The sequence below is a fragment of the Pongo pygmaeus genome, chromosome 18, assembly GCF_028885625.2.
Source record: "Pongo pygmaeus isolate AG05252 chromosome 18, NHGRI_mPonPyg2-v2.0_pri, whole genome shotgun sequence".
NCBI lineage: Eukaryota > Metazoa > Chordata > Mammalia > Primates > Hominidae > Pongo > Pongo pygmaeus.
In genome coordinates, this window is record NC_072391.2 from 87,288,033 (window position 1) to 87,300,123 (window position 12,091).

The following is a 12,091-nucleotide window of genomic DNA, read 5'->3' on the forward strand; positions in this document are numbered from 1 at the left end:
TCCTTGCAGTTCTGTGGTATGGTTGCGGGTGACTGTTCTGAAGACCCAGAAAGCACAAGAGCCCATGCCTCTCTCTCTGTTTTTCATTGGGTCCCCCTGACATCAAAGGCAGGGTCCTCCATCTTTAAGGTCCACCTACGCCCATTGAAGCTGGACGAGAGCCTCAATAAGGATGTCCTGGCGAGGAAGCTGGCAGCGCTCACCCCAGGCTTCACTGGTGAGTGCTGCGGGCTGTGCTGTTCCCCGTGGTGGGAGCCATGTGTGCTCTGCTCCTTGTCATGGGGGGTGCTGACTGGCCATTTTCATTCAGTTCTGGCAGTGCTCACCCTTGTCTGCAGGACTTTTCACCTGTTGAGAGCGTTCAGAGGCCTCAGAGATCAGTTTTCTTAGCCCCAAAACTAATTTGTACCCACTCAAATTTCTGTCTTAATTAAAGTCAGACTTAGTGAGTTTTACTGCAGAGCTGACAGTAATGTCCCAGGGGGAGAATCTGGCAACCTGATGCTTCCTGCAGCATTTCTGCCTGGGGCTTGCCCTCCCTGCTGAGGAAGCTCATTTGCTTTTCTCTCTTCTTTTTAATGAAATCCTGGTCTATACTAGGAAACCTACTTCCCTGCCTAGGCGGGATCACCGTCAGGAATGAGTGGGGACTTTTCCAGGGGGATTCCTGTTCTCCTCACCCATGCTCCGCAGCTGTTTGCTGCCTCAGTACCTCATGGTTATGCGGCCATTGGCCACGGCTTCTGACCTATGCCCACCTGCTCCTGCCACCCCTGGAACATTCTGCTGTGGCATCTCATCACCTCCAGCTGCCTTGGCACCCCCAGTGGTACCCGTCCCCTGGCTCCCCACAGTGTCCTGCCTAGTGTCAGGTCATGTGTATTCACAGAGGATTGTACGTTTGCCTGCTGCAGGATGGTGAGTGAGGTCTTTCCTGGCAGGCATCTGAAAGGTGTCATCTGTCTTAGACACAAAATGTGCTTCCTCCCTTTTGTTCTCTCCTATGGCTGACTTCAGATGTCTGTTTACATACCAAAGTTAAAAAGCTGGAATGTTACCAAGACTGTTTCTTCTGTCCCTAGAGGGGGATGACTCAGCAGGGCTGACTCAGCACTACCCCTCAACAGAGATGACTTAGCTTTGCCCCTCAGCAGGGATGACTCTGATGACTCTGCCCCTCAGCAGGGATTACTAAGCACTACCTTTTAACAGGGATGACTCTGCACTGCCCCTCAAAAGGGATGACTCAGCAGAGATGACTTAGCACTGTCCCTCAGCAGGGATGACACAGCAAGGATGACTCAGCACTGCCCCTCAAAAGGGATGACTCAGCAACGATGACTCAGCACTGCCCCCCCCCCACAGGGATGACTCAGCAGGGATGACAGCACTGCCCCAACAGGGATGGCTCAGCAGGGATGACTCAGCACTGCCCCTCAGCAAGGATGACTCAGCAGGGATGGCTCAGCACTGCCCCTCAAGAGGGATGACACAGCAAGGATGACTCAGCACTGCTCCTCAGCAAGGATGACTCAGCACTGCCCCCGAATGGAGATGACTCAACAGGGATGGCTCAGCAGGAATGACTCAGTGCTACTCCTCAGCAGGGATGACTCAGTACTGCTCCCCAACGGGGAAGACTTAGCAGGGATGACTTAGTGCTGCCCCTCAGCAGGGATGACTCAGCAGGGATGGCTCAGCACTGCCCCCCAACGGAGATGACTCAGCAGGGATGACTCAACAGGTATGAGTCAGCAGGGATGACTCAGCACTGCTCACCAGGGATGCCTCAGTGCTGCCCCTCAGCAGGGATGACTCAGCAGGGGTGACTTAGCAGGGATGACTCAGCACTGCACCCTAACGGAGATGAGTCAGCAGTTATGACTCTGCAGGGATGACTCAGTGCTGCTCCTCAGTAGGGATGAGTAACCAGAGATGACTCAGTACTGCCCCCCAGCGGGGATGACTCAGCAGGGATGCCTCAGTGCTGCTCCTCAGCAGGGGTGACTCAGCAGGGATGACTCAGCACTACCCCCAACGGAGATGAGTCAGCATGGACGAATAGGCAGGGGTGACTCAGTACTGCCCCCCCTCCCCATGGGGATGACGGAGAAGGGATGACTCAGCACTGCCCCCCAGCGGAGATGACTGAGAGATGACTCTGCAGGAATGACTCAGTGCTGATCCTCAACAGGGCTGACTAGGCAGGGATGACTCAGCACTGCCCCCCAATGGAGATAACTCAGCAGACATGACTCAGCAGGGAGGACTCTACTGCCCCCCAACGGGGATGACTCAGTAGGGATGCCTCAGTGCTGCCTCTCAGGAGGGATGACTTAGCAGAGATGACTCAGCACTGCCTCTCAACGGAAATGACTCAGCAGGGATTACTCAGTGCTGCTCCTCAGCAGGGATGAGTCAGCAGGGATGACTCAGCACTGCCCCCCAATGGAGATGACTTAGCAGGGATGACTCAGTGCTGCTTCTCAGCAGGGATGACTCAGTACTGCCCCCCCAACGGGGATGACTCAGGAGGGATGCCTCAGTAATGCCCCCAAATGGAGATGACTCAGCAGGGATGACTCAGCAGGTATGACTCATCACTGCCCCCTAACGGAGATGAGTCAGAAGGGGTGAATCAGCAGGGCTTACTCAGTAATGCCCCCCCACGGGGATGACTGAGCAGGGATGACTCAGCACTGCCCCACAACGGAGATGACTCAGCAGGGATGACTCAGTGCTTCTCCTCAGCAGGGATGACTAAATAGGGATGACTCAGCACTGCCCCCCAACAGAGATGACTCAGCAGGGATGACTCAGTATTGCCCCCCAACGGGGATGACTCAGAAGGGATGCCTAAGTGCTGCCCCTCAGCACGGATGACTCAGCAGGGGTGACTCAGCAGGGATGACTCAGTACTACCCCCCAATGGACATGACTCAGCAGGTATGACTCAGTATTGCCCCCCCCATGGGGATGACTGAGCAGGGATGACTCAGCACAGCCCCCCAACGGAGATGACTCAGCAGGGGTGACTCAGCAGGGATGACTCAGCACTGCCTCCTAACGGAGATGACTCAGCAGGGATGACTCAGCAGGGCTGACTCAGTACTGCCCCCCCACGGGGATGACTGAGTAGGGATGGCTCAGTGCTGCCCCCCAACGGAGATGACTCAGCAGGGATAACTCCGTAGGGATGACTCAGTGCTGCCTCTCAGCAGGGATGACTCAGTGCTGCTCCTCAGCAGGGATTACTCAGTACTGCCTCCCAACGGGGATGACTCAGCAGGGATGTGGCAGTGCTGCCCCTCAGCAGGGATGAATCAGCAGGGATGAATCAGTACTGCCCCCCCACGGGGATGACTGACCAGGGATGAATCAGCACTGCCTCCCAACAGAGATGACTCAGCAGGGATGACTCAGTGCTGCTCCTCAGCAGGGATGACTAAGCAGGGATGACTCATCACTGTCCCCGAACGGAGATGACTCATTAGGGATGAATCAGCAGGGATGACTCAGAACTGCCCCCCAAAGGGGATGATTCAGCAGGGTATCTCAGTGCTGCCCCTCAGCAGGGATGACTCAGTACTGCCCCCCAACGGAGATGACTCAGCAGGGATGAGTCAGCAGGGATGACTCAGTACTGCTCCCCCGACTCAGCAGGGATGAGTCAGCAGGGATGACTCAGTACTGCTCCCCCAAGGGGATGACTGAGCAGGGATGACTCAGCACTGCCCCCCAACGGAGATGACTCAGCAGGGATGACTCAGTACTGCTCCCCCAAGGGGATGACTGAGCAGGGATGACTCAGCACTGCCCCCCAACGGAGATGACTCAGCAGGGATGACTCAGCAGGGATGACTCAGTGCTGCTGCCCAGCAGGGACGACTAAGCAGGGATGCCTCAGTGCTGCCCCTCAGCCGGGATGACTCAGCAGGGATGACTCAGCACTGCCCTTCAACGGGGATGACTCAACAGGGATGAGTCAGCAGGGATGCCTCAGTACTGGCCCCAAACGGAGATGACTCAGCAGGGATGACTCAGCAGGGCTGACTCAGTACTGCCCCCCCCCCCACGGGGTTGACTCAGCAGGGATGACTCAGCACTGCCCCCCAGCAGGGATGACTCAGCACTGCCCCCCAGCAGAGATGACTCAGCAGGGATGACTCAGTATTGCCCCCCCTAATGGGGATGACTCAGCAGGGATGCCTCAGTGCTGCCCCTCAGCAGGGATGACTCAGCAGGGATGAGTCGGTACTGCCCCCCCACGGGGATGACTGACCAGGGATGACTCAGCACTGCCCCCGAACGGAGATGACTCAGCAGGGATGACTCAGAAGGGATGCCTCAGTGCTGCCCCTCAGGACGGATGACTCAGCAGAAGTGACTCAGCAGTGATGACTCAGCACTGCCCCCCAACGGAGATGATACAGCAGGGATGAATCAGCAGGGATGACTCTGTACTGCCCCCCAACGGAGATGACTCAGCAGGGATGACTCAGTACTGCCCCCCAATGGGGATGACTCAGCAGGAATACCTCAGTGCTGCCCTTTAGCTGGGATAACTCAGCAGGGATGACTTAGCACTGCCCCCCAACGGCGATGACAGCAGGGATGACTCAGCAGGGATGACTCAGTGCTGTTGATCAGCAGGATTGAATATGCAGGGATGACTCTGTACTGCCCCTCCACGGGGATGACTGACCAGGGATGACTCAGCACTACCCCCCAACGGAGATGACTCTGCAGGGTTGACTCAGCGGGGATGACTCAGTGCTGCTCCTCAGCGGGGATGACTCAGCAGGGATGCCTCAGTACTGCCCCCAAACGGGGATGACTCAGCAGGGATGCCTCAGTGCTGCCCCTCAGCAGGGATGACTCAGTAGGGGTGACTTAGCAGGGATGACTCAGCACTGCACCCTAACAGAGATGAGTCAGCAGTTATGACTCTGCAGGGATGACTCAGTGCTGCTCCTCAGCAGGGATGAGTAACCAGAGATGACTCAGTACTGCCCCCCAGCGGGGATGACTCAGCAGTGATGCCTCAGTGATGCCCCTCAGCAGGGATGACTCAGCACTGCCCCCCAACGGAGATGACTCATCATGGTCGAATAAGCAGGAGTGACTCAGTACTGCCCCCCCACGGGGATGACGGAGAAGGGATGACTCAGCACTGCCCCCCAGCGGAGATGACTGAGAGATGACTCAGCAGGGATGACTCAGTGCTGCTCCTCAGCAGGGATGACTAAGCAAGGATGCCTCAGTACTGCCCCCAAACGGGGATGACTCAGCAGGGATGCCTCATTGCTGCCCCTCAGCAGGGATGACTTAGCAGGGGTGACTCAGCAGTGAAGACTCATCGCTGCCCCCCAACGGAGATGACTCATTAGGGATGAATCAGCAAGGATGAATCAGCACTGCCCCTCAGTGGAGATGACACAGCAGGGATGACTCTGCAGGGATGACACAGTGCTGCTCCTCAGCAGGGATTACTAAGCAGGGATGACTTAGCACTGCCCGCCAACGGAGATGACTCAGCAGGGATGACTCAGCAGGGATATCTCAGTACTGCCCCCCCAACAGGGATGACTCAGCAGGGATGCCTCAATGTTGCCCCTCAGCAGGGATGACTAAGCAGGGGTGATTCAGTACTGCTCCCCAACGGGCAAGACTCAGGAGGGATGACCAGTGCTGCACCTCGGCAGGGATGACTCAGCAGGGATGCCTCAGTGCTGCCCCTCAGCAGGGATGACTCAGCACTGCCCCCCAACGGAGATGACTCAGCAGGGATGACTCAGTACTGCCCGCCAACGGGGATGACCCAGCAGGGATGACAGCAGTGCTCCCCAGCAGGGATGACTCAGCACTGCTCTTCAGCAGGGATGACTGAGCAGGGATGACTCTGTGCTGCCCCCCATGGGGATGATTCAGCAGGGCTGACTCAGCACTGCCCCCCAATGGAGATGACTCAGCAGGGATGAATCAGCAGGGATGACTTAGTACTGCCCCAACGGGGATTACTCAGCAGGAATGACTCAGCGCTGCCCCTCAGGAGGGATGACTCAGCAGGGGTGACTCAGCACTATCTCCCAACGGGGATGACTCAGTGCTGCCCCTCATCCGGGATTTCTCATCAGGTATGACTCAGCACTGTCCCTCAACAGGGATGACTCAGCAGAGGTGACTCAGCACTGCCCCTTCACAGAGATGAGTCGGTAGAGTGACTCAGCACTGCCCCCCCCAAAAGGGATAACTCAGCAGGCATGACTGAGTAGGTATGATCAGCAGGGATGGCTCAGCACTGCCCCCCGACAGAGATGACTGAGCAGGGATGACTCAGCACTGCACTCCAACTGAGAGGACTCAGCAGGGATGACTCAGCACTGCCCCCCAACGGAGATGACTCAACAGGGATGACTCAATGCTGCTCCTCAGCAGGGATGACTTAGCAGGGATGACTCAGCACTGCCCCCTAACGGAGATGACTCAGCAGGGATGACTCAGCACTGCCCCCCAACGGGGATGACTCAGCAGGGATGATTCAGCAGAGATGACTCAGTACTGCCCCTCAGCAGGGATGACTCAGCAGGGATGACCCAGTATTGCCCCTGAATGGGGATGACTCAGCAGGAATGATGCAGCAGGGATGACTCAGCACTGCCCCTCAGCCAGGATGACTCAGCAGGGATGACTCAGCACTGCCCCTCAGCCAGGATGACTCAGCCCGGATGGCTCAGCACTGCCCCTCAGCAGGGATGGCTCAGCACTGCCCCGCAGCAGGGATGACTCAGCAGGGATGGCTCAGTACTGCCTCTCTGCAGGGATGACTAAGCAGGAATGACTCGGTACTGCCTCCCAACGGGGATGACTCAGCAGGGATGACTTAGCACTAACCTCCAACGGAGATGACTCAGCAGAGGTGGCTCAGCAGGGATGACTCAGCACTGCTCGTCAGCAGGGATGACTCAGCAGGGATGACTCAGGACTGCCCCCCCCAACAGTGATGACTCAGGAGGGATCACTCAGCACTGCCCCCCAACAGGTATGGCTCAGCAGGGATGACTCAGCACTGCCCCCCCCCAACGGTGATGACTCAGCAGGGATGACTCAGCACTGCCCCCCAACAGGTATGGCTCAGCAGGGATGACTCACCACTGCCCCACAACAGGGATAACTCAGCAGGGATGACTCAGCACTGCCCCCCAACGTGGATGGCTCAGGAGGGATGACTCAGCACTGCCACCAACAGGGATGGCTCAGCAGGGATGACTCATTACCGTCCCCCCCAACGGGGATGACTCAGCAGGGATGACTCAGCACTGCCACTCAACAGGGGTAGCTCAGTAGGGATGACTCAGCACTGCCCCCCAATTGGGATGACTCAGCAGGGATGACTCAGCACTGCCAACTGCCCCCCAACGGGGATGACTCAGCAGGGATGACTCAGCACTGCCACTCAACAGGGGTGGCTCAGCAGGGATGACTCAGCACTGCCCCCCAACGGGGATGACTCAGCAGGGATGACTCGTCACTGCCCCCAACGGGGATGACTCAGCACTGCCCCTCTACAGGGATGACTCAGCACTGCCCCTCAACAGGCATGATTCAGCAGGGATGACTCAGTACTGCCCTTCAGCAGGGATGACTCAGCACTGCCACTCAGAAAGGATGACTCAGCAGGGATGACTCAACACTGCCCCTCAGCAGGGATGACTCAGCAGTGATAACTCAGCACTGCCCCTCAGCAAGGATGACTCAGCAGGGATGATTCAGCAGAGATAACTTGGGGATGACTCTGACTGCCCCTCAGCATGGATGAGTCTGTTTTGCTCCAATGGAAGCATCCATAGTGTCCATCAGCAGGTGAATGGCTAAAGTGGTATATACTGTAGTCAAATTCTGCTATAAAAAGGAATAAAGTATTGATGCATGCCACAACATGGGTGAACCTGGAAAATACTGTTCTAAATGCAAGAGGCCAGGAACAAAAGGCCACATAATATATGTTCCCATTTATGTGAAATGTGCAGAATAATAATAAAAATGTATAGAATAGCAAATCTGTAGGGACAGACATGAAGTGAGTGGTTGCCAGAAGTGGAAATGAGAGTTAACTATAAATAGCATAGGGTATCTTACAGAGATGATGGAAATGTCCTAAAACTAGATTATGGCAATGGTTGCACCACATGATCCGTTTATTAAAAATCGTTGATGTGTGTGTGTAAAATGGATGGATTTTATGATTTATAAATTATACCTTAATAAAGGTTAACAAAAAATGTGGCTAAATAGTGGTGACTGATGGACACCTCCCATTACCTTTAAGTTCTCTACTAAAGTTCAGCCTTGGTCTCTCTGCTGGAGATTTTCCTTAACAACTCATCTGGGTCAAGCTCCAGAGGCCAGGAGCAGCACTGACTGTTGACTATTTCTCCCTTCCTGGGTCAGGTGCTGATATTTCAAATGTTTGCAGTGAAGCAGCCCTGATTGCTGAGCCCTTCTGTTCAGGAGAGTCCTTCTGAGTCCTTCTGTTCAGGAGAAACACTTTCAGCATGCCATTGAGAGTGTCATTGGAGGTGAGCCTGGGAGCCCTTAGGGAGGGAGGGGTGTTTGCAGCTCTGGGCCTGGCAGGCTCACCCTCTGGCCCCAGTTTCCATTCTCCATGCAGGCTGGGCGCGGTGGCTCACACCTGTAATCCCAACACTTTGGGAGGCCAAGGTGGGTGGATCACTTGAGGTCAGGAGTTTGAGACCAGCCTGGCCAGTATGGCGAAACCCTATCTTGATTTTTAAATACAAAAATTAGCCAGGCATGGTGGCACATACCTGTAGTCCCAGCTACTCAGGAGGCTGAGGCAGGAGAACCTCATGAACCTGGGAGGCAGAGGTTGCAGTGAACCAGGATCGTGCCACTGCACTCCAATCTGGGCGACAGAGCAAGACTCGGTCTCAAAAAAAAAAAAAAAAAAAAATCAATTCTGCATGCAGGAACCAATTTTCTAAACCAACATATGGGACTTGGGATCCTCCAATAGCTTTCATGCCCCTTCTGGGAGCAACATTTAGAAACTGAAAGGGATGGGCCTTCCAGGCCGTCAGAGGCCCAAGGAGGCATATTAGAACCAGGTTTGAATGCCTACTGTGGAGGGCAAAGGAGCCTTCTTCCCTGAAGGGAACGGATGAGATTTCCTGAGAAAAGCCTCCTGGAAGCTGTAGCGACCTTCCTGGGCCTCCTCAGGACAGTACTGTTGTGAAAGGGGTGAACAAAGTGAATTTCCTTTTTTCTTTTTTTTTTTTGAGACGGAGTTTCGCTCTTGTCGCCCAGACTGGAGTACAGTGGCGTGATCTCGGCTCACTGCAACCTCTCCCTCCCAGGTTCAAGCGATTCTCCTGCCTCATCCTCCTGAGTAGGTGGAATTACAGTCACGTAGCACCACACCTGGCTAATTTTTGTATTGTTAGTAGAGATGGGGTTTCACCATTTTGGTCAGGCTGGTCTCGAACTCCTGACCTCAGGTGATCTGCCCACCTCTGCCTCCCAAAGTGTTGGGATTACAGGTGCGAGCCACTGTGCCCAGCCTTACAGTGCATTTTCTTCAGTTTGGTGGGGAGCGGTATCCATCTCTGTCTTCAGCTCAGCAGACTGTAGAGTGGGCTCGATCACACAGCCTCCTGCAGCTAGGCCAGCTTGGGGAACTGGAGTCAGCTGTGAGGAAGGGTCTCCTGGGGCTGCCAGACCAGGCAATGCCAACATGGTCTTGCTTGGCCTGGCTCTCTCTGGTGCTGTTCTGAGGATGGAGAATAGGGAGGTGGCCAGTAGCCATCCTTCGTGGTCCACCCCAAGCTGTGAGAGCTGACATTGGTCAGGTGGAAGAGCATTCTAGCTGCTACTTCTTTATTTAACCATTTATCGAAGTATAATGTATACATAAAGTACTTATAATATCGAGTATCCCAAAGCAAACACCAAAGCTGTTCTTTTTTTTTTTTTGAAATGAAGTGATGGAGTCTTGCTCTTTCTCCCAGGCTGGAGTGCAGTGGTGCAATCTTGGCTCACTGCAAGCTCCGCCTCCTGGGTTCAAGCGATTCTCTTGCCTCCGCCTCCCGAGTAGCTGGGACTACAGGTGTGCACCACCATGTCCAGCTAGTTTTTTGTATTTTTTAGTAGAGATGGGGTTTCACCATGTTAGCCAGGATGGTCTCGAACTCCTGACCTCGTGATCTGCCTGCCTTGGCCTCCCAAAGTGTTGGGATTGCAGGCATGAGTCACCACTCCCGGCCCAAAGCTGCTTATTTTTATTTAACTTGAAAACATTTTAAAAAATTTTATAGAGATGGGGTCTTGGTATGTAGCCCAGGTTGGTCTCGATCTCCTGAGTTCAAGTGATTCTCCTACTTTGGCCTCCAAAGTTCTAGGATTCCAGGTGTGGTCACCGTGTCCTGCCACCAAAGCCTCCTGAGGGCTGTCCTGGTGTGATTAGAGGGCTCTGAGAAGGGCCAGCTGTGTCATCTGTGCTTTTCCTTTGTCCTGTTACCTGCCCTTGCACTGGGCCGTTAGGGCACTGAGATCATCCCTCTCCATCCTGTCATGCTGTGCTGTCATCTTTAGTCAAGCCAGAGGATATGGTGCCTCGCTGTGTTTCACACACAGCTGTTCCCATTGGCTTCAAGTGGGCCTGTTTTAAGGCTTTGTGTGAGGTATGTGGGAAGTGGGTTTCACTTTCAAGAAGGCAGCATGGAGCTGGGGCTTGGCCTCTGCTGTCTGGTATAGACGAGCCTGGGGATCAGATGTAGCTGCAGACATGGCTGGGCACAGAGGGAGTGGCCTCATTTCCCAGCCACCTACTCCTGCCGTGCCTCACTCGCCTGGGAATGTGATGTGTAGGTCTTGAGAAGAAGACCCAGGTCCTGCAGCCTGGTGAAAAGACAACTGTGGCCTACCACGAGGCCGGACACGCGGTGGTGGGCTGGTTCCTGGAGCACGTGGAGCCCCCTGCTGAAGGTTGGTCTTCCCACCCTGAGTGAGTCCACCTGGCAGGCTTGGGCCTGGTATCTCTGGGCCAACCTGTGGTCATGTGGGCATGGTACATTCAAGGGTTGGCCCTTTAGCTTTTTAAGGAATATACTGTTGTAGAATTTGTAAAAAGATCCCTTTAGGGTGGGAAAGCAGGGCAGTGGGTTCCAAATGGGGCCTCGGCTATGCGACTCCAGGGAGCAGCCTCAGTGTTAAACCCGCCTCACTCCTGAGCTCTAGATTCGACTGTTGGCCTCTCCAGAGCCTCTGCAGGGCGGGCAGAGCGGAGGTGGTTTCCACGTGAAGCTCCCAAAGGTGGGTGCACTTCTTGGGGCATCCCCATGGTGTACGGGGGGCCTGGGTCAGGCTCTCTTCTCTCCTGTTCCAGTAGAAGGACCTGTGGTCAGAGCTAGGGTCGGGTGGCCTGGCCGCTCCAGGGTGGCTCCTGGAGGAAGTGGGGACAGTGTTTGGGGTGGTGAGGGCATGTGTCCTGTCCTCAGGTGTCCATCATCCCCCGGGGCAAGGGGCTCGGCTACGCACAGTACCTGCCCCGGGAGCAGCAGCTCTACACCCAGGAGCAGCTCTTCGACCGCATGTGCATGATGCTTGGGGGCCGGGTGGCTGAGCAGCTATGCTTCGGGCAGATCACTACGGGGGCTCAGGACGACCTGAGGAAGGTCACCCAGAGCGCCTACGCCCAGGTAAGGGTGGGCATCCCCCCGCACGGGCTGCAGGAGGCTATGTTGGGCGCAGGCTCATCCCGGGTTCCGCACTTGCAGATTGTGCAGTTTGGGATGAGTGAGAAGCTGGGCCAGGTGTCCTTCGACTTTCCCCGACAAGGCAAGGCCCTGGTGGAGAAGCCGTACAGCGAGGCAACCGCCCAGCTCATTGATGAGGAGGTCCGGCACCTCGTCAGTGCCGCCTACAAGCGCACCCTGGACCTGCTGACACAGTGCCGGGAGCATGTGGAGAAGGTGAGTGTGGCCTCTGCCTAGACAGGTCGTGGGTCCCATGTTGACTCACGGTCATGTCACACCCGAAGGCCACACCCATCCTTCAGCTTGCTTAGGTTTGG

At 55.4% G+C, this 12,091-nt stretch overlaps 1 protein-coding gene across 1 annotated transcript in view; it reads left to right on the top strand.

The window, feature by feature from the left end:
• The window catches only part of LOC129016271 (AFG3-like protein 1), a 37,246-nt gene that overhangs the window by 21,812 nt on the left and 3,343 nt on the right, over positions 1 to 12,091 (top strand). The window contains 7 exon segments of the mRNA XM_063654623.1: positions 113 to 217; positions 8,452 to 8,504; positions 8,507 to 8,579; positions 10,888 to 10,991; positions 10,993 to 11,004; positions 11,517 to 11,717; positions 11,796 to 11,990. Of these exon segments, the coding sequence (XP_063510693.1) occupies positions 113 to 217; positions 8,452 to 8,504; positions 8,507 to 8,579; positions 10,888 to 10,991; positions 10,993 to 11,004; positions 11,517 to 11,717; positions 11,796 to 11,990 (743 nt within the window).